Source organism: Cajanus cajan, chromosome 11 (genome assembly GCF_000230855.2).
Source record: "Cajanus cajan strain Asha chromosome 11, NIPB_CcT2T_4, whole genome shotgun sequence".
Classification (NCBI taxonomy): domain Eukaryota; kingdom Viridiplantae; phylum Streptophyta; class Magnoliopsida; order Fabales; family Fabaceae; genus Cajanus; species Cajanus cajan.
This window is the reverse complement of record NC_138527.1, coordinates 807154-830811: the sequence shown is the minus strand read 5'-3', so window position 1 is coordinate 830811 and position 23658 is coordinate 807154. Positions and strand designations below refer to the sequence as shown.

The following is a 23658-nucleotide window of genomic DNA, read 5'->3' as shown; positions in this document are numbered from 1 at the left end:
TATTTAAAATTATTTTTATTTTTATTTTGTAAAAAAATACATAAAAAAATTACATGTTAAACGGTATATTAATACAAATTAAAAATATAAATAATATGTACATATATAATATGCTTGCAATTAATATCACAAAATAATATATGTAATATTTACATAGATATTGAATTATTAAATATATAATTTAAAATTAATAATATACTATAAAAGTTATTTAAGTTGTATATATTGTAAACAAATATATTAGAACAAGTAGTCATTGTTATATTTAATAAGACTCCTTGCTTTTTCATTAAGAGATTCAATTTTCATTATTATTTTTGTGATTTATGGTCCCTTAAAAAATTAAAAAAAAAAAAAAAGTGGTTGAACCAGTTTGACCCACCGGTTCACCAATTGAACCGGAAAATTGACCGGTTCAATCCGGTTTGAAACGGGTCGACTCATAACCGATCTAACTTCAAATTCGGACCGGCTGGACCACCGGTTCCCGGTCCAACCGGTCCGACCGGCCGGGTCGGTCCGGGTTTTAAAACACTGATAAAAAGGGTGTAAAGTCCATCATTTTTTAATTTCTCACCCCTTATTTTTCATCAACCAAACCACTCAACTTATTTCCACTCATTACTTCCTTTTTCCCACCTATTTCAACCCAACCAAACAAGGGTAAGGTTGCCAACTCCATTTCTTCATGAATATGTGCCTTCCTTGGTTTCCTTAATCCTCATTGATTTTGCACCGAAGGTAGTTGCAATTTTGCAACAACAAACAATCCCAAGAAGTCCACAATGCATAATCAATGAGGAAGAACTCCTAAACCATTATAAAATAGTTGTATTTATATAAGAAAAGAAAAATAGTTTCATAAAACTATTTAAGATCAAATCATCAAGTCAAGAAGATAACATAATAACTTTTAAATGATTAAGTCAAAAAGAGAAAATATAACTTTTAGTCTAAAAAACCAAATCAACAAATAAATACATTAACTTTTTTTTTTATAAATATCACTTAAAATATAGTGGGCACCACGAAAGGTCGATCCAAGAGTTCAACAAATTTCAACCAAAAGCTCATAATTATTCTAAAGCATACGGTAAAAAGCTTTTCTTTTATATTCTTCATAATAATTTATACTTTATGTTACGATCAGTTTGATTCACAAGAAACAAGTAAAACTTGAGTCTACATAAAAAAAAAATAAAAAAATAATCATATAAATTTGATTCGCAAGAAACAAGTCAAAGCAATTCAGTTTCTAGTCGATTTACTATTATTTTTCTCTACGTGACTTTATTACAGCCTCACACTAATCTTGTTATACTCAGCAAATCTAATTATAATCTGTAACTACACTAAGGAACAAATACTTTGATGCGAATTACATTCATACCGTTCATTGCTTTGCTGAGTTAAAATAGAAAAGGGACACAAATTTATAGTGAATCCAATCTTGTTAAGTACTACCTATTATCAGCTATCTTATTTCATTTTGTTTGTATCATTTAATGATTATTCACTGCTTCATTTGACATATTACCTTTCAATCCAGATTCACGTTCATGTTTCAAGTAGTCCTTTTCAATGATTCCATGGTTCAAGATCGTGAAATCTCAACCAGTCTCTAACATTAATTCTTTTGTAAATTAAAAAAAATATGATTACCTATCAGGTCCACAATGCCACAAAGTCATCAAGACTAGGCAACTAGGATTACATGCATTCACATGTAACATTCAAACAAGTTCATTGGTGCAAATAAGTAAAGCTTGCATTGACCAGAAAAATAACATCTGAACTTGGATTATCACATACAACAAACATAAAAGGGCATGAGGTATATAGCATGGACGCTCCTACAGTTATGAATCAAAATAATAATCTTAGTTACTACTACATGAAATATGATGAACATCACACTTAAAACATATATACACAAGTAAAACACAAACAAAACACACAACATACATGGTGGTCAAACACTATGATTTCCACTGTTTACCCTCTACAAAGGAGTCCTGCACTGTCCCTACCAAGTATCAACACTCTTCCCAAAGCTAATGTTCTTCAAAGCATAAACACCCTAATTCGTATCCTCATGTCAGCTATCACTGTCCACGTATATCTCGGCTTATTACAAGCAAATACTAGTGTACAATCCATCTCGTATTCACAAGGTTTGTGCTGGCTTCAATCATGTTTACGGGCACTGCCCAAGAAAATCTTTTTTAGCCTATTCCTGCACAAGTAGAATATGATTAAATTATCTTTTAGTGAAAACATGACCGCGGTCAAGAAATCAGATCATGCATATCAAGGTCCTATTTGGATAAATTTCTCAATAGAATGAATAAATACTTCTAGGAAAAAAAAACAAGATAAAATGAATTAAATTTCTCAAGTTAAAATAAGCACTTACACATAAACTACATTATAAAAACTTTTTTTAGTTTTCTCCAAAAGCTTATTCTAACTTATGCATAAACTAATTTTAATTTATAAAAAAATTTGATTCATTTTACCTTCTTATTTTTCTTCCCTTTGCTCTTTATTATAAACCAAAAAATATATATATAATTTCACATATATTAAGAAAATCAATTAACTATATATTAAATTTTACCCATTTTATAATATTCTTCCTAAATTGTCTTTGCTATAAATGCTCAAAAAAGTGGTGTAACTAGAAGATCATGCATTAAATGAAGAAAATTTTAGGAAGAATATCTTAAATGAAGTAAGAATAGTTGAAATTTTTTATATTTAAGAATAAAATGTGATTTTTTTTTTACTAATAATAGAGAACAGAGACAGTAAGTACTTTGCGAAAAATTTATCTAAACATGGCCTATGTACATAATAATATAACAATTGCAGATTGCAACCACAACCTACCATTTTTTTTATCATTTAAAGTTGGGGTGGAGAATCAGGCTCTGAACCACAAAGGGAAGCATATGACATAGTATCTTCCTTAGATATAGCCACAAAGTTCAGAGGTGCTGTAGACAATCTTCTCATTTCCTTGAAATATCCATTCTGGCGGCCAGAGTAGGACCGTGGTGTCAGTAGTTCAGATGTTGTCCCACCACTTAGGGAGTTACGGCGAGGTGTAGGTGGCATAGATCCATTGCCATTCGCGCGATACCCATTTGGCTTTCTAAAGCTGTTATTTTTTCTTGGACTGGGTTTAGAACCATACATGGCTTCCTTCTGATTCAAGAGTAAATCTTGCAGCTTCTTTTGGTCCTGTGAGATTCAACAAGATACACGCCCATTAGCTAAACATTATAGCTAAAATAAATCCTTTTTATTTTTATATTCAAAGATCAATTTGTGGACAAACAACAAATAATTATGGCAAATGTGTACAAACAAGTAAATTTACCCTGTGTCGTCTCTTATCTTCTTCTTTCTGTAGTCTGGCCAGTTTATAATCGTCTAATATAGACACCAAACGTACCTACAGATAATATTGAACAATTAAATTTACATGCTTAAAAAAGTTTCAAGAAAGAGAACACAACCAAAAATTCTTTTTAGCCTTTAAGAAAATCAAAGCTTACCCCATCATATAGAAAATGAGTCTTCTTCTCATCCTCCCAGGCTAGTGTTTTGTTAATAAGATTGTCAACCATAGCTGGAAACAGAAGACACTGTCATCAAAAATCCAAATGGCACTGTAAATAAAAGATAGGCATTCATTTATAAATTAAAAGCAATACCTGGAATTTTTCCTACAGTTATTCTAGCACGTTCTGCACGCTTAAGATTAATGTGAGCACCTCGCCCAGCACTGTACCGGTTGTCATCCTGAAATTCTTTATATTACTTCAGAGAACAAACTAAATGATCTAACAGTAACTAGTTCATAAATGAAATTAAATGCAATGACATATATGTGCATAATACTCTGAACCATTTGCCTAATTAGTGGGCAGTATTATTGTATTCTATTAAAAAAGTATATGGCATCACAAACTGCCACATCAGATTGATAGAGCTTGAACAAGATACAAAACACAAACGAGGCCTATTATATATACTGATCACATAGATACAAACACAAAACTCAAGATTACAATAAGATTGAAATTTATAAGTATATTTGGTCCCACTTTAAACTTTCTGTTTCATCAACTTCCACTTTAGTTCACCTGACATCGCAATTTTATATGGAGTCTTCACAAGTGATCTTGAGACTTCCATGCAAAAACCTCTTTTAATGAAAAACATAAGGTATTAAATAATCCTTCAACAAAATAGAGTAACATGCAGAAAACTTCCAATACAAAAATACAAGAGCTTGGGATGGCACAAAAAATACAAAGAGAAGTAAAAGCAAAATAAGTGAAAACTCTGGCAGGTCTGTGTACTACCAACAAGCTTATGAAGTTATATAAATTAAAAATTTCTGGCTTACTTGATTATATTCATCAAGCCAATTTTCCTCTTCACATGCAGAAAGCCACTTATCAATCCTGTCTGTTACTTCTTTTCTGCTCAAAGCTTCATTTTTTGCCTTGATTATCTGAGCTTCAATGTTAGCCAATAGTTCAGAAGGATCAACCAGGCCTATACAAAAAACAGTAAGGTTCAATAATGTCAAATCATTTCTAGGTAAATCTGGGAAAAAAAAGGATTTACTAAAGTAACTGTGTTTGGTTCAACTTATTTTACAGACATAATAATCCCTTATTTTCAATTGCGTCCTAGGAGAGCTTTGAAAAATAATTGTTTCTCAGAAAAAAGCTGTTCTCAAAAACAGCTAACATGTTATAGGTTAATAATCGATTTAATGCAAAGGAACATACCAGAATCTATTAATGCACTAGCTTTCTCGGCCGCAGTACTTGTATCTGGTTCAATGTGAGTCGATCTACATATTTCCTCTAACTCGGACCTCTTCTTAAAAACAAGTTCTTTCATTCTGCTTGCTTTTAGTTTGGCAAGCCTTTCCACTTCTGCTGAAGCCTGCAAAAGGACTTTTCAGTCTATGAGGTCCTTCGACAAAGAATGAAAGAAAAATAAAGGGTCAGGGAAGCAGGGAACCAAAAGAAGCTTTACAGACCTTTTCTATCATCTCTGTTGAAAGAACACCTCGTTCAGTGATTTCTGATTCCGAGGTTCCAACAATTGAAGTAATCCTCATAAAACAGTTTCTCTCTTCTTTTGATGAATCCATCAAATTCCAAAGTTCAAATAGTTTAGCTACAACATCCTTCAGCTGCATTTATAAAGAGTATATAAATACCAGGCCAGAGTGAAGGAGGGGAAGAAATTACAGCAAGTAAACAAACTAGAAGCAATTAAGTATGGTGCAGATAAATCACCTTCTGGATTCTAGCTTTCCTTTCTATTTTTAACTTGAGAATGGTCTGCTCTAGACCTTCCAGTGTGCTATTGCTAATATTAGTCGATTGTTCCACCTGAGTCCCATGCAAACTTGGATGTACATCACCCACAGTCTGGCCAAAATCCAACCCAAGCACACTACAGAGAGAATGCACCTCGTTCACGCATTGCAAGACCTTTTGAAGGCGGTCAGACTGAAAAAAAAGAAGCATAGAAAATACAAAAAAAAAAAAAAAGAGTTAAGAAAGAAGAATCGACTCTTACCCCATAAAATCTTTAATGTAGAAGAGAGGCATTTAAAATAAGAATACAATGGGTAAAGAAGAGCATTTGAATTGCCATATGTACTACTTTTTAATGTGTGGGGGTAGAGGGGGGCTCATCCCTAAAAAGAATGTATCTGTAAATGGAAGGGATTGTGCCCAAATAATAAAAGAATATTTATATGAATTGATCCTTCACAAAACTTGCAGAAGATTTATTATTAACCCATAACCACACAGCTACAGGGAGTTCAAGGGTCAGTTCAACTCATAATACAAACCTTTTCCTTTTGAAGAGAACGGAGATGTGTTTGATATTCATTGAGTCTTCTAAGTGACAAATCCTGTTCATCCTCAATTGTTGTGCTGCTCAAACCATTATTGACAGAATGGAATCCAAAAATCTCCCCACTTATCTTTTCTATTTGAGTCTTTACATCTGCAAATTGTTTCAACCTTTCCTCTTTTTTCTTCTTCAATTCTTCAACCAAAGGTGTAATGGATGAAAGTTTCTCCTTCAGGGATGCAGATCTCTTCTCTATCTTAATCTACAAAATTCACAGAAAAAGGATCAGAAAGTCGTATCATACAAGTAAATCTTTTATCCCAAGTCATTCTAAGACCAGAAAGTTAATTCCTATTTATATCCTCTTAGCATGCTCACATGATATCCCCTTTTCCCTCAAACCGGCAGATTGAAGATACACACTAACCACGTAAATAACACAGATATCTCCTTGATCAACACATAATATGAAAACAACTCTTCCGTATACTCAATAATAGGAATATACTTGGTAGTTTGCACATATTTCATGAGAACAGTAAAAAGGTTCTACACCCTTTCCTCCAACATTTCTATTCCAAATTTCATATAGTCCTCCTGCACCTAAAGTTCATCTCCAATTTTTTCCTTTGGTTTGGCACATTGGATTGCAGATGTAGGACCCAGGTCAGGTGTGAGTAGGAGACATGGTGGAGGATTGAAGCTTTACTAAAAACATCATTAAACTCTAATATTACAGACTTGAACTCAGAACTGGTGCAAGTTGAGCTACAAGCTCCTTGCCAATTTCGAATACTTCAACAATTATACTTTTTTTTAATATCTGGACAGCAAATTACTGGAATGCCAGGCATGAAATTGACTTGAGTTTTCTTTTTACCGGTGAATGAATATCGTGTTCGCCTAGGGCAGCTGTTAGTGTTGCAAGCTCTGCTTCCTTGGCAGCAACTGTTTGATGAAAGCGTGCTTTGGTGTTAGCAGCCTCATCAACCTTTCTCCTGTAAACTTCTAAGCATTCCCTCTCCAGTTCCATCAACATACGATCTTTATCCACCTCACTCTCCCCAATATCGTTCCATATTTGCTGCATACATAATAGGATATGTCAGCCCAACAAAAACACAAACAGTGGTGGAAAACAAAATTAACAAATAAGGTAAAAACAGAAAACAACAAACAGTTTGCCATTAGCTTCCTAGACACAAAAATGCAAATCAACAAAATTATAAAACACTACACCAAGGCTTAACCAAATTGCCACCAAACCAGAAACCGGTTTCATGGGCGTGTCATCACATCTCACAGAAGCAATAAGATTGAAGAAACATTGCACTGTAATAAATAGATGAATAATAAAGACCAAGTCAACGGAAAACCCGTACTAACTACTGAACGGGTAACTTTTAAAATGCATCAAGAATCCCAGTACAATGAATTTTAAAAAAATTCGCAGCAACCCATTTGCCAAAAAAAGTACCCTTCAAAATTTAGACTAAAAAATGGAAATTTTAGAGAAAAATAAAAAGGCTAGGAAAAAAAAGATCTTTTCAAGGTAATCAATTTCATGAAGAAAGACAAAGCCCCTTCCCTTATAATAAAATAACCTACAGAGACCCTATCAGTGCTTTTCCTTTTGACACAGTAAAACAGACAAAAAGTTGACCTGAGGAGAAAGAAGGCATCATTGGGTAGAGAATAGCCAAGAAGAAGATGATGAAGAAAAAAAAGTAAGCATACATCATAAACAAATCATCACAAGCAGACTCTTCATTAAGAAAAAGAACACCCCATGTCCTCATTTTTGCACCAACAAATTCCAAAATCCAGAATTTTGCAACACCAAAGAAGAAAGAGAAAGACCTCAAGTTCTCTGAGCAAAGCAGTGCAAGTAGTGCTTGTGCGGATACTGGTGCCATGTCCCCCAATGGCCAGCATTGTTCCCAAAATCTGAGACCCTCTTTCACTTTTTCACAAGTTAGTGCTAATTTAGAAAGTTACCAAGTAAGTAGTAGTAGAAAGACTAAGATGGAAGAAGAAGAAGAAGAGGAGGAAGAAGAAGAAGGGTCAAAGAAGAAAGCAAGAAACTTTCATTTCATGTCAAAGACAAAGACCAAGAGACATGGGGTGTCTCCATTGCTTCAAACAACCTTAGCTCCCCCAGATCTAAAGCTGAAACCTTTGCTTGCCTCTCTCTCTCTCTCTCTCTTCAACAAATTGTTTTGGCAGCAACAAAGAAACAAAGAAATAAGAAAAGAAAAATGTGAAAAGAGAAATAAGAGGATCTGTAAAGAGGATGTGTTTGGAGCAAGGGAAAGTTTTCAGAGGGAGAAAATGATTGCCATGATTATTATTGTTGAAGAGGGGAAAATAAATGAAGAGAAAAGAAAAGAAAAAAAAAAGGGTTAAGCACAGCAAAGAAGGAGGATAATGCTTTTTTAGGGTTTGGTGGTTAGATGCTAAAATGCGCCTAAATGTAGCAAGAACAACAAGAGCAGGTAAAGAAGCAAGTATTGGAAACTTGGAATGGATCTGTATTCTATTCTGTATCTGTATGCATAAACAGTTACACACACTTTCTCTCTCTCATGTGTTCACATTCGCCAATGATTTATATAGGTTAAAAACTAAACTCAAACATGCCTAATCAATTTTTATTTTATTTTATTTTTTAACTTTCTCTCTCTTCTTCTAGTGTTGGAGGGTCTCTCACTGTGTCTATGAGTGAGTGAGTGATAAATTTTTCTGACAGGATAGAATCTTAATATTTGTTGTTTCCTACTCGTCATGAGGAGCGTGGCACTCACGCGCTAATAAGACAAGCAAGTTGTTTCCTTTTAACTTGGTGGCAGCGCGTGGCACTGTTTGGCTTGGATTTTGCTGTGACCCAAGTAGCTGTTTTGACGTTGAAGTGTTTGGCCAAAGACAAAGAAAATAAAGGGGAATAAAAAAAAGTGTTGCTTTGGTCACAAATGTGAATATGTTAAGGATGGGGTTAGAGGTTTAGTTTACATTAATATTATCAAAAACAATTTGGGCTTAATTTGAATCGTTTTAAGAATAATACTATTGTTTTTTAACTAAATTAAATTAGACCGGATACTTCTTAGGTTTTGTTTTATTTTCATTAAAAAGCAATATTTTTCTCATAGAGTAGAGTTTTTCTATGTAATATTGTTGGAATGAAGAATTAGGTCACCGCCATGTGTACGTGCAACGAGTATAAACTTTTAACTGTTCTTCGGATAAAGTTGGTGAGTGATTTTGGGGAAGAAAGTGGCATGCCCTTTCCATCTTATATTATGCTTTTGATGGTGAATCGACCATTAAAGTGGAAATATAAGTTAGATTGGCACTTCATGACAATGTCGGAATTAAATGATGAGTCTGAGATTATGATTACTTTACCTCCTATATTCAAAAGACAAATAAATGAAAGACATGGATAAAATATAAATGAAAAGAAAGAAAAAATTAATATGTACAGTGCTCAAATTGGAATTCTAAGAAGTTAGTCAATAGCGACACATGAATTTTATACTCTAAAAAATTTTGTCATGTTATACCATTTTAGAAAATACATTATACTTCTAGCTGGATTTTATAAGATTTTATAAAATTAATTTGTAAAAAATTATCTTTCTTCGTTTATATCACTTGTTAAAGTGAAACTTTTAATATACATTTTTGTGTTGAAAAATGAATATCCTAAACATAAAGTTTATATTTACATTGTTAGTTGATATAAAATTTTAAACACACCCTTTTTAACAAGAATTAAATATTTCAAACATGAATTATAAGATTGAGTATTTATGAATAATTCAATAATATTAAATAATATGTTAAAACTAATAATATTAATAATTATTAGAATATATGTTTTAATATTATCTTAAGATTATAAGTTTAACTCAGTCTTACAAAAATTTATTGTAAATTAAGTATTATTTCTCATTTATATACATACAGTTAATGTAAAATTATCCTCTCTTTTTTGCGGATCACTTTTTTTTCCCTTCAGTTTATTGTAGTAAAATTGTTGGTGAAAATAAAAAATGATTAAAGCGAAACTAAAAGCAATCAAGTTGTGTATATGTCTATATCAGACGACAAATTGAACTATGAGTTTACAATGGCAAAACAATCTCCCTGTTTGGTCAAGTGTCTATTCTCTTGAATTAAAATTGCCATTTGCGAAGCTCACATTTCACTTTGGGAATAGACTCACCAAACAGAACTTCGACCATGATTCCAACTTACAACTAGCTACTGTTTTTTATGTGTAGTTATGGTTGGTCTCTAAACTAAATTAATGTATTCCATGTCTTGACATTGTTCAACTTTTTTTTCTTCTTAAGATCAACATCAAATTAAAGTAATTTAAATGTTGATATATCATGTTCAGAATCCCTGAGCAAGGATTGTAAAGATAGACTTGATACAGAGTTAAACAAAAGAAATCGACATAGGTACAAAATAGAGTAAATATGAAAAGAATAATAACTAAATTTACTTGGGGAATAAACTTTCTAGCCTTAAATTTGTATAATCCATTTACATCGTTGACCTTTTTTCATATCATTGTCTTTCCACCTTTTTGTCTTTTTTTGACTCTCAATATTTCATTATTGTTTCGGTGGAATTCGATTAATTCATGGGTTGTAAAAGTTTTAGATAATAAAATTAGTTCATCAATTTCGTATGCTTAACCTTTGTTTTATAATAAATGAGTTTATTCTTCTTTTATATATATTTTGGTGCATATAATACTTTCTTCTGATTTTTGTCATAGTTTAAAGGGAAATTATATTCATCTAACAATTTACAAGTTTCTTACATCATAAAAGAGACAAGGAAAAAAAAAGATAAAAGTGGGAGATAGGATAAGTTATGTAATAGAGAAAAAAGAGAACAAATTAATATTATGAAAATAAGAAAATTATTATAATTATAATTTAAATTTATTTTTATTATTAATACAAATATTAAAAACATTTTTCTAATATTTCTTTTATTAAAATATATTAAAAATCATAAAATTTTATGGGTTTCACCATTAAATTATGGGACAGAATTATTAAATAAAACACAAATCACTGAAATTTCTAATTTATAATATTTTTTAACCAATAATCACAAAAAACACTAGGAATTTATATATATATATATATATATATATATATAAAATAATGACACTCACCCTATAATAATATAATATTTGTTATTAAAAATTATTTTTACTTACACAATAAATATAGTATATATTGGTATATTGTTAAAAAAAAGTGTTGGTATATACTATAATAACACATAATATATGTTATTGAATTTCATTCAAAATTAATATTAAAATTATGTATAATTATATATCAAACAAATTTATGTCTACATATATTATTTTTATATTGATATTTTTTTGTATATTATTGTATATAACATTTTTTTTAATAAAAGTATTACTAAAATAGTATTTGATAATATGTTGTTAACTTTCTCTTGTTACTAAAATAAATTTTTTAACCTTAAAATTAAGGTTGATCACGAAACACAATAAGGCATGAAAAAATTTCAAATACTTCGATTATTATTTATTTTGTCCTATTTTGTTAGTTACTATTAATTAAGTGTAAAACTCCTAACATTAATGTATAAAATAAAATAAGAATTTTAATTAAATAAAAGACTTTAGGGATAAATAAGCTGAAATTAGATTTTTTGTAATAAAAAAGACTTTCTAAGAAAAAATAAAGGTTTGTCCTAATAAATTGAATTAATGAAATAAATTTGTTTTTTAAAGTCATTGGATATTTGCCATCGTAAGTCCAACGTACTCTTTATTATTTAAAAAGAGACTATTCAGTTTAACCTAATAATATATTATTGTTTATAGTAACATTTTATTTCTCTAAAGATAAAATAAAATAATTATAATATATGGTTCATTTTAATGAATCTCGGGTTTATACCACAATGACACAATTTTCCAAAAGAAAAAAAAAAGTGAAAAGACCTTAAGTTTAAGTTTGAGATAGAAAAGAGAATGGCTCTTGCTCTTATTAGGCTACAAACATAAGTTCCTGTAACGACCCGGCTAGTCACTACACACGGCATCGCACACTAGAAACTCCAGACAGATAGAACAAGTATATAAATATAGGATCTAGAATATATAATATACTAAGTTCTGGTCTGACTAGGGTTAAAGTGCACCAAAGAAAATTACAACCAAATGCTACTATCCCAAGTAGCTACAATCAAAATATCCACACAAGCAAAACAGCTCCAAGGTCCACCGGAGACTCATCCCAGGACGCCCACCTATTCCTGTTCTGCTCCCATACATAGTATGATCATCGCAGTCCAACAACATGGAAAACAACAAAGGGTAAGCTAGTATTCTTTAATCAAACATATCAGCAAAGACATAATAAGGTAATTAAATTCATCGCTATAATTATCAGCACATCTGCACAACTCATACTGCTCAACAACATCAGCACCGCGATGCGGTTACATCAACACTGCTTAGTAGCAGCAACAGCACAACAACAACACCACTTCAAGTGGTTAGAATGGTCTCTCACTTAGGCACACATCAGCACCAGCTAGCGGTTATTACAGCACCACGTATGTGGCAAACAACAGCACCGACTTAACGGCTACAGTACCACACTATTTGGCATAGTATAGTATGGCATAACACAGCTCAACATGGTACAACACGGCACAACCATTCAACAGGTTTACTAATTACATATATTTCAACCCAACAGTATACATCTAGTACAGCTAAACACGTTCATCATTTTATCAGCTTAAATCAACATAAACAACATCTAATCTGACCCAACCATCTTGTTTACAACTCATCTATCTTGTCAAATTACTCCCCCAACAACAAGAGTACACCTAAGTACCTAAAACAACTTTCCACTTAACCAAATCACTAAATGTGAAAGGGCAACCATCACAACAAACAGCGCATCGGGAGTTATACTACTCCTACCATGCTCATCCTTATCTCATATGAAAGATAATAAAATTTCCTACAACTCTCATGAAGACACCAAGTCTCAAATCCTTCATCTACCTTGTTAAAAAATCCAAAAACCGCAACAGCTACAAGTAATGCTGGCAGCTTGACCCCTCTTCACTAAAATGGCCATATCTGGAGTTCTAGAACTCCTTTTTGGGTGATTCCAGCGCCATTGGAAAGATAACATCCAAGGCTACAACTTCCATGAAGACCTTGAGACCAAATTCGGTCATCTAGGCCCAGCGCTGCAGCGCTCAATCCAGCGCTTTAGCTGCAACTCTCGGCCAGATCAGTTTTCCCTTCCACCCATGGCTGCAAATCCACGGCTATAGCTGTGATTCCACGGCTATAGCTGTAGGTTTCAGATCTTTCGAAAATTCCATGGATTTCACCTCCGTTTTCACTCAAATCCTCAATAAACATGCAATTCTTCACAGAAAATTCACATGCAATCCAACCAAAATGTCACATTTTCATCAAGGAGTTCAAAGATACCAACTTTAAATGCATGCAACCACAAATCAAAGAAAATTCCAAACTTTTGACTCAAAACCACAAAACCCCCAAGACTTCCATTTTTCAGCAACTCAAACAGGCCTTAGTCATCATCATCAGCGGCAAAAGAGCTCAAAGAACTCGTTTTTAGCCAAGTAGAACCAAAAGAACACTAGCTTCCCTTACCTCCGTCCAATGGTCTGAGTTCCAGGAAGGAGAAAGCTAAGACGGGGAAGAACGGAGAAGAGCTTGAACGAAAATCTGAGTCCTTACTCAGCAGCAGCACCTACGGTTCCAAGGCAAGAATGGAAAGAGTGAGGAAGGAAAAATGAGAAAGAGATATGGAAGTGGAAGGTGATTCAGCCAAAGAGTGAGTGGAGAGTGTCGGGGGGGGAGAAAGAAAGAACCACGGGAGGGGGGGTCTCACAACCTCCCCAACAACAGGAGTTTTCGTCCCCGAAAACAGACTTACTAGGGAAAAGAAACGGATACTGCTCTCGGCACTGCTGCTCAACTTCCCAAGTAGCCTCACCAGTAGATGCATCCCACAGCACCTTTACCAGAGGAATGGACTTGCCCCTCAGCTCTTTCAGCTTATGATCTATCACAGCTACTGGCAGCTTTTTAAATGTCAGGTTCTCCCTTACTTGTACATCGTCCAGCTCCACCACATGACTTGGATCATGCACGTACTTCCTCAGTTGGGATACATGAAATACATCGTGTAGGTTTGAAAGAGACGGTGGCAAAGCCAACCGATAAGCAACCGGTCCCACACGCTGTATTATCTGATAGGGACCCACAAATCTTGGTGTTAACTTTCTTGCCCTCAACGCTCTGCCCACACCAGAAGTCGGAGTCACCTTTAGAAACACATGCTCCCCCTCAGCAAACTCCAAAGGTTTACGCCTTTTGTCCGCATATGATTTCTGCCTGCTCTGAGCAGTCTTCATCTTATCTTGAATCATCTTCACCTTTTCAGTGGTTTGTAGGATCAGCTCTGGTCCCACAATCACTGACTCACCATCCTGATACCAACACAGAGGAGTCCTACATCTCCTACCATACAAGGCTTCAAATGGCGCCATACCAATACTAGCATGAAAGCTGTTGTTGTAAGTAAACTCCACCAGCGGTAGGACCTCCTCCCAGCTACCCAAGTGATCCAACACACAAGCCCTCAACAAATCTTCCAAGGACTGGATTGTCCTCTCCGACTGACCATCTGTCTGAGGGTGATAAGCAGAACTCAGCTTCAGCTTCGTGCCTAGGGCTCGATGTAGACTCTGCCAAAATCTGGAAGTGAACCTCGGGTCTCGGTCTGAAATGATACTAGAAGGCACCCCGTGCAACCGCACAATCTCCTTTACATACAGCTGTGTCAGTTTCTCCAAGGACCACTTAATGTTGACAGGTAAGAAATGCGCGCACTTAGTTAACCGATCAACAATCACCCAGATAGCATCACTATTCCTAGATGACCTAGGCAACCCCACGATGAAATCCATAGTAATGCTATCCCATTTCCACTCGGGAGTCTCAATCTGTTGCATTAACCCACTAGGCTTTTGATGTTCAACCTTTGCCTTCTGACAGGTCAAACAGGCCGCTACATACTCAACTATCTCTCTCTTCATACCAGACCACCAGAAAGTCTTCTTGAGGTCTTGGTACATCTTAGTCATACCTGGATGTATGCTATGTTTGCTCTTGTGACCTTCCTCTAGCACAGCTCTCCTCAGCTCAGCATCCTGAGGTAGGCAAATCCTGCCTCTGAACCTTAAGATCCCATCCTCTCCCAGCTCAAAGCCTACAGCTTTATCGGTACCCAACATCCCAAGAAGCTTCACCAGTCTGGCGTCTTGCAACTGCTTAAGTCCAACCTGCCTCAAGAACTCATTAGTTATGGTAACTGTCCCACAACTAATGTGATCCTGAGCTAACTCCACACAGAGATTCAAATCTCTGAATTTCTCAACCAACTCCAGCTCTCTAATCATCATACTTGACATGTGGATGGATTTCCTACTCAGCGCATCTGCCACCACATTGGCCTTGCCTGGATGATACATCAACTGAAAATCAAAATCCTTCAGAAACTCCATCCACCGCCTCTGTCTCATGTTCAGCTCCTTCTGATCAAACAGATACTTCAGACTTTTGTGATCACTGAAGACACTGAATCGAGCTCCATACAAGTAATGCCTCCAAGTCTTTAAGGCAAACACCACAGCTGCTAACTCCAGATCATGAGTGGGATAGTTCCTCTCATGAGTCTTCAGTTGCCTTGAAGCATACGCCACCACTCTCCCGTTTTGCATCAATACACAACCTAGACCCTGGTGAGAAGCATCACAGTATACATCAAAAGGTTCACCAGAATCCGGTAGCACCAACACAGGAGAAGTAGTTAACCTCCTCTTCAGCTCAACAAAACTCTGCTCACATGCATCAGTCCAAATGAATGGCTGTTCCTTCCTGGTCAGCTGGGTCAGAGGCGCTACTATCTTAGAGAATCCTTCAATGAACCTTCGATAGTAACCCGCTAAACCCACAAAACTCCTGATATCAGTGACAGTTCTTGGGCGCTCCCACTGCAACACAGACTCCACCTTGGTCGGATCAACAGCAATCCCCTCAGCCGAAATCACGTGGCCCAAGAACTTCACCTCATCCAACCAGAACTCACACTTTGAAAGTTTAGCATACAGCTGCTTCGCTTTCAAAATCTCCAACACAGTCCTCAAGTGCTCTCCATGTTCCTCCGGGGTCCTTGAATAAATCAAGATATCATCAATGAACACCACTACGAATTTATCCAAGAACGGCCGAAAGATTCTGTTCATGTAGTCCATGAACACAGCAGGGGCGTTGGTCACACCAAACGGCATCACGACATACTCATAGTGACCATACCTAGTTCTGAAAGCAGTCTTCGGTATGTCACTCTCCCTCACCCTAATCTGGTGATAGCCCCACCTCAAGTCAATCTTGGAAAACACCGATGCTCCCCTCAGTTGATCCATGTAGACCCCTAAAATTGTCCGGGTCGGAAATAAAGCTTGAAGACTCTCGAAGACTGAAGGAAGATCAGCCAGAAGGACTCCTGGAAGGCCCTAGGAGGGTTCTCTGTAGGTCTAGAGGTCTTAGAATGGCTCAAAATAAGGAAGTGGAGGGAATGAAGCCCAATACGGCCGTACTGAACTTAATACGGCCGTATTGAAGCTTCAATACGGCCGCAGTGAACTCAATACGGCGTATTGAAGTTTCTGAAACTTCAATACGGCCGTACTGAAATCAATACGGCCGTATTGAAGCTTCAATACAGCCGTATTGAACTCAATACGGCCGTATTGAAATTTCTGAATTTCAATACGGCCGTATTGAACTCAATACGGCTGTATTGAAGTTCAAAAATTTCAATACGGCCGTATTGCTTCTGTAGGCCGTATTGCGCCTATTCCCTATAAATATGACGTCAATTGGACGTCATTCCACACTTTTTTACTGAGTTTTAACCCTCTCCTTGAGTATTCTGGGGTTTTTGAGCAGTGTTCTGCCCTAGAAATCACTCGGAGAGTTGATCCGACAAAGTTCTTGAGCCCCGAGCCATTTTGCTTGAGGATCGAACCTAGTCGAAGGGAAATCCTCCGGATTTCCATAGTTAAAAGTTTTTAGGAAGGAGCGAGCGAGCTTGTAGAGCGAGGGAACGTCAAAAAGCTTCCCAGTTTTACTCAATATATAAAAGCACGCTTCAAGAGGTTTCTTCTTAAATCCTTCCTTTTACTGCTTTCTGTGTGCATATTTAAACTGTCATCATGTAGATAGTTAATTTATAATCGTTTATAATAAATAGGGGTAATTTAGTAATTTTATGCTGTTATTTTAGAAAATAATCTGTCATAGGGAACCCGAAAGGGGCGCTGTGGGGTGCTAACACCTTCCCCACGCGTAACCGACTCCCTTACCCAACTCTGGTTGTAATGGCCAAAGTTGATTTATAAAATCAATTGCCTTATCCCTTTTTCCAATGTTTTGAGTAAAACATTGGTGGCGACTCCACGAACCCTCCTTTTACGAAAACCACTAATCCATGGAGGGTCCCGCTTGGGATTAATATGGATTGGTGAGACATTTTAATAAATAAATTGGATAAGATCGACAAGGTCTCAGTTTGAGAACAAGTCGTTCTAATAATCCAATACATTTTCAAAACTAAAATAAAAGCGAGCTCGACCGTCTTCGCGACCGCCGAGGCCCGTTTGGGCCGGTGGCGACAGATGGCGACTTCACTGGGGAAGCCTCGAGAGTCAGTCCCATTTAGTGACAGATTATTTTTAACAAATAATAGTTAAAATTACTTCGTTACCCCTTGCTTGTATGATAACATGTTTATCTATGTGGCTTTTAAATAACTGTTGTATGTTTAAATTCCGCAATTGTTTGAAATAAAAACTGCACACAAACCTTTGCACACAACAGTTCCCTCTATACCCGGGGGCATGAGTGATTAACCATAGGGAGTGGATGTTAGTACGGCCGGTTGTCGAATGGGTCTATAGGTGCCCGTAGACCGTTGTCGGAAAACATCACTCAAGGTGATAACCATGAACTTGAGTCCGACAGTGCGTTGGAGCTTTCCATCGACTTACGACGAGAGGAATTGGGTCCCTATAATGGGGGCACCTTGGGGGCCTTTGACCAAGTGAGAACAGTTAGATCCTCCTTGAATATGCACTTTTCTGCAGGAGACCCCTACCTCGTGATTCGCTCGTGACTGTTCGTGGATGAGTGAATTGATTGTGTAAATGCTTATGTGCAATTGTTTGTGCATTAATAAATAACCTCGTGATAAGGTCTAAAAAATAAATCCCCATGCATGAAAATGTCATGACATGAGAGGAAAAACCAATGTGTGAAAATATAATAAAAGTAAGGAGCATAGGCATCATTATCAATAATACCTCATGCATCCTCATCATCATTTATAGGTTCACTAATACCCTCTCGATGTGAGTGAAAGAGACCCGTGACTATTGAGATTCTCCGTTGTGGAGAGATAATAGCCTAGGGAAGGTGATAAACTTTCATCTTAAAAAGGCAGCGCCTCAAAGATGAAAGATTATCAAGCTCACATCAAGAGTGTATTCATATCATAAATAAGCTAATTAGAATAAACATTCATTTTAGAAAGTGGCTGGTCATCTCTCTGTCCTCACACGCGCAAAGAAAATCAAGAAAATGGAAGCGCTAGAGGAACAAAACAAGAAGCTCACGACCGAGCTTTCACAGCTCAAAGAGCAGATGGCGCAAATGTTGGAACTCATGCGTCACCATAACATTCATGGATCTCATCACAGTGACCATGGGTCCCATCATGAGGGAGAGGAGGAGGAGCATGAAGAAGATCCTCCACATGCCATACCTCTTGGGGCTGGAATTATGATCAAAGAGCCCGAGGTTTCAAAAGAACAATTCCACGCCCTAGAGGATCGGTTGAGGGCTATGGAGGGGCATGACTTCGATATTAAAGATGCCGCCGACATGTGTTTAGTGAGGGATATTCAATTCCCTCCCAAATTTAAAGTGCCAGATTTCCCGAGATATGTGGGATCGACTTGCCCCAAGAGTCATCTCACCATGTACTGCCGAAAGATGGCTGCATATGCCACAAACGAAAAGCTCTTGATCCATTGCTTTCAAGAGAGCTTGGCTGATACCGCGCTCAACTGGTATATGCAGCTAGATGGAAATCAAGTATGTACATGGAGGCAGTTGGCCGACGCCTTTCTCAAGCGCTACAAATACAACATCGACCTAACACCTGATAGGTCAGATCTTCAAGCCTTGAGTAAGAAAAATGATGAATCTTTCAAGGCGTACGCCCAACGATGGAGGGAGTTGGCGGCACAGATAGAGCCCCCGCTGTCAGATAAGGAGATGGTGTCCTTATTCATCAACTCGTTGACTGGTCCCTATTACGATAAAATGATAGGGAACACAACGACACTCTTCTCGGACATCATCACCATTGGGGAGAGAGTGGAACAAGGACTTAAAAGTGGGAAGCTGGCTAAGCCTTCCCAATCATATGAAGCTAAGAAGGTCTTCGGGAAGAAGAAAGAGGGAGAAGTCAATGCTATAACCATACCCTCGGCTACTTCCACTTCGAAGTCGGGAAGATCGCAATTCACCCCTGTGAAGAAGTTTGATAAACTTCCGACCACTTATAGCGATCTCCTGCCGAAGCTAGTAGAAGCCAAACTTCTAGCTCATGTTCCACCAAGGAAGATCGACCCACCTTACCCCGATTGGTACAAGCCACAAGACAAATGTTTATACCATTCGGGGGCACCAGGGCATTCAACAGAGAAATGCCTAGCTCTCAAATACAAGGTCCAAAACCTTATTGATGCCGGGTGGGTCACCTTCGATTCGACAGCGCCCGACGTGAGCAAGAATCCTCTGCCAAAGCAGGAGTAGAGAGAAGAACAAGCCACGATAGGGCCCCTTCATATTTCTCTTTTAGGGACTCATGATCAGTACCCGAGATCATGAGAACCTTTTCATGTAAATAAGGGTTTTTGTACAGTTTTAATACATATCAATAAAGAGGCATTTTTCACATTATTCTCTTTTTTGTTCTTTTCTCTCTTTCCTCATTAACATTAATAATTCTAAACCTAAACAGAACCAATAAAATAATTATGTCTGTAATTGTTCGCTCTGACCGGGATCCAAAAGTTGAGGATGAATGGGTTGAGTTGGACAGTGATGAGGAAACCATTTCTCCGGATCTGCAAAGATTGCTAGATCAAGAAGCTTGTCAAGAGAAATTGGAGACTATAAATTTGGGGCATGGCCGAGAGATAAAGGAGGTCAATATTGGGACCCATATCAGTGATGAAATAAGGACACATGCTTCCGCTATGATTATAATAAAATCATTCTTCATTGCTTCTTTTCTTGCTTATAATAAAATTCTAAACCACATTATCTTTAACCCTGTTTGAATAAACATGAATGAGGTTAAAATCATCTTAATAATAATAAACCCACATCATTTTTATGTGGAAGTGTGTGTGACAACTTGGAGCACCTTCCCTTGGCCTTGACAAGTGCCATCATGGATAAAAATAAATCCTTCAAAATAAAAGAAGCTCGGCAGGAAACCCAAAAAGGGGTCTGCGCAAAAATAAGAGCAAAAGACCCGCTAGGAATCCCACAAAAGGGTGACCTAGGCAAAAGTTAGGGTTGCAAAAATGAACAAAAACAAAAGTCCGCTAAAACGCCACAAAAGGGTGTTTTAGGCAAAAATAAGGACAATCAAAAAAAGAAATCCATGATGGTACCATGAACCGAATTCAAAAAGAAAGGTTCAAGAGCAGCTATCCAAGTTGTCAAAATCACAACGTCAATAAACAAAGATTTTCTTAACTTCATAAGTGTTTAATCAAGCAAGCCTAAACACATAAGCCTACCTTGGCCATCCATTCTTACAAAAACCATTTTTGAAAAATAATCCCCTCTAAAACACAAACTTCAGAATAAAAAATATTTTTCCCTTCTTTTCTCTCTTGTCCCAAAAGATTTTAGAATAATCTAGTGGAAGCATGGAGAAATAAATCATCACTGATAATGGATCTAATCTGAACAACAAAATGGTGGAAGAACTGAGCCAAGAATTCAAGATCCAACACCACAACTCTTCCCCATATCGGCCAAAGATGAATGGGGCAGTCGAGGCAACCAAAAAGAACATCAAGAAAATAGAGCAAAAGATGGTTGTCTCATTTAAAGACTGACACGAGATATTACCCTTTGCTCTTCATGGTTATAGGACTTCAGGAGGCAGTTCTACCCGTCGAAGTCGAAAAACCTTATATAAGGGTGATCATGGAAGCAAAACTTTCCGAGGCAGAAAGGGTTCAAAGCCGATACGACCAGTTGAACCTTATCCAAGAGAAACGGCTGAACGCCATATGCCATGGTCAAGCCTATCAAAGGAAGATCAAAAAGGCTCTTGACAAGAAAGTCCACCCTCGAGTCTACCATGAGGGAGAGTTGGTAATGAAGAAATTACTACCAACTCAAAAGGACAAAATCGGAAAGTGTGCCCCAAATCACGGAGGACCATAAGTGATAAAACGAGTCTTCTCAGCAGGAGCATTAATCCTCACAGACACGAATGGAGAAGAACTTCGATACCCAGTCAACACTGACGTGGTAAAGAAGTATTATGCTTGAAGACGTTGCTTGCATAAGCCCGCTAGGATGAAAACCCGAAAAGGGCGTCCTAGGCAAAAATTAGGGAGAAATAAAAGCCCGCCAGTACAAGGGTACTAGGCAAAACAAAGGCAAAATTATCCCCGCTAGGATACGTCCTAGGCAAAAGTTAGGGGCAAAAGAATAAGATGTAAAAGCAAAGCAAGCAACGATCTTTTGAATCGAAAACCGAAAGGCGGTTCAAGTGATTATCTTCTAGAAGCAAGCGTCTTGCAGCATCTACACTCCTGGCTCAGGCCGAAGCAATTAAGGGAACGTAAAGAGCAACAATTACAGATATAATTGTTAAGCCCAATGTATATAGCCTACCCTGGCCAGCCATTCTTCAGAAATTTCCTTCTGTATATCTTTCTGTAAAAACACTTGTGAATATCAATAAAAATATCCATTTGTTTCTTTTCTTTCTTGACCATGTGATTATGCCTCTGAATTGGTTTTTCATAAAAATTGTACGAAATTCCATTAATAATCGGTCAATAAAAGAAAATTGGAGGGGTTCCTATAAAATCCATAATCTCCTGCATAAAGGCTCACAAAAAATACTCCCTCGCGTCAATGACAGAAAGTCCTCCAAGAAGAAGAGGATAGGGAGAGCCACTCACTTTTCTAAATAAATGAACAAAAATAAAAAATTGTATTGCATTTGTGCATCACACACACATTAGTTGCACATTCAAAGACCTTATCATGAGGCAACTGCATAAAATAGAAAAAATAGAAAAAATTGCTTGTGTATGACAGCAGCAAACAAAATGCAAAGATTCAGAAAATCAACAACGTCATACAGAATAACTGAGCCTGGAGAGGCTTGCCGAAAGAATACTCTCAGAATAACTGAGCCTGGAGAGGCTTGCCGAAAGAATACTCTCAGAATAACTGAGCCTGGAGAGGCTTGCCGAAAGAATACTCTCAGAATAACTGAGCCTGGAGAGGCTTGCTGAAATAATACTCTCATCAGAATAACTGAGCCTGGAGAGGCTCGCCGAAATAATACTCTCAAAATAACTGAGCCTGGAGAGGCTCGCCGAAATAATACTCTCTCAGAATAACTGAGACATTTCTGTACAGAAAAAGCCGAAAAACAACAGAAAAGGCAAAAATATAGAAAAAGCCAAAAAATGACAAAAAAGGCAAAAATACAGAAAAAGCCAAAAAATGACAAAAAAGGCAAACATACAGAAAAAGTCAAAAGTCGACAAAAAAAAAAAAAAGGACAAAGATTTCACATCTTTCAGAAATAACTGAGCCTGGAGAGACTTGCCGAAACAATACTCATTCAGAATAATTGAGCCTGGAGAGGCTCGCCAAAATAATACTCCACATCAAAGAATAATTGAGCCTGGAGAGGCTCGCAGAAATAATACTCCCCAGAGAAACCTTAACTCAAGCTCACGGAACGAATCCCCATCGAGAGCTATCAAAGCAAAATCGACGCAATCCCCAATGGAAGTGCGATCATCCAAACAGTATATACAAGTCAAGGGACTTAACACTTCCTCAATGGAAGATAGCTCTCCGACTCAAAGCGCTGAGTGAGGCTAAGCCTGCAGAGGCTTCCTAAATAATACTCTGGGATACATAAGATCCCTCATTCCCCAATCGCCTACTCAGAGGCATCCCTGCAAAAGGAGAAAAATCAAAAAAAAAAAAAAAATATATATATATATATATATATATATCAATAAATATTCCCCAAGTGGAATCCGGCACTCAGCCGAACACTGAACCCCAATTCCTCAGTCGCCTACATAAGAGGCACTCCTTCAAAAGGAAAAATCATAAAAAGATCAATAATCATTCCCCAAGTGGAATCCGGCTCTCAGCGTATCATTGAACATCAAGATGATCTGCCTAACAGAAGAGGCCAATCACAAACCAATGACAAAATCCCCTGGCGGATAACAGCCTACACAGAGGCAACAAAATCCAAAAATTAAAAA

At 36.8% G+C, this 23658-nt stretch overlaps 1 protein-coding gene across 1 annotated transcript; it reads right to left on the bottom strand.

The window, feature by feature from the left end:
• Positions 1-1746: 1746 nt before the first annotated feature.
• On the bottom strand, positions 1747-8487 carry ATMAP65-6 (Microtubule associated protein (MAP65/ASE1) family protein). Its single transcript, XM_020384161.3, has 12 exons — positions 7762-8487; positions 6782-6985; positions 5897-6163; positions 5331-5546; positions 5069-5224; positions 4812-4971; positions 4421-4572; positions 3723-3810; positions 3564-3637; positions 3386-3460; positions 2893-3246; positions 1747-2236 (listed from the first exon to the last, which is right to left on the bottom strand). The coding sequence occupies exons 1-11, from the start codon at positions 7834-7836 to the stop codon at positions 2908-2910; spliced, it is 1806 nt and encodes a 601-aa protein (XP_020239750.1). The 5' UTR covers positions 7837-8487; the 3' UTR covers positions 1747-2236; positions 2893-2907.
• Positions 8488-23658: the final 15171 nt, after the last annotated feature.

Coding starts and splice junctions, on each gene's coding strand:
- ATMAP65-6 (XM_020384161.3), bottom strand. CDS start 7,836: ATGCTGGCCATTGGGGGACATGGCACCAGTATCCGCACAAGCACTACT. Junction 6,986..7,761: donor CTTTGCTCAGAGAACTTGAG/GTCTTTCTCTTT, acceptor TTATGTATGCAG/CAAATATGGAACGATATTGG. Junction 5,547..5,896: donor GTTCTCTTCAAAAGGAAAAG/GTTTGTATTATG, acceptor CTTTTTTTTCAG/TCTGACCGCCTTCAAAAGGT.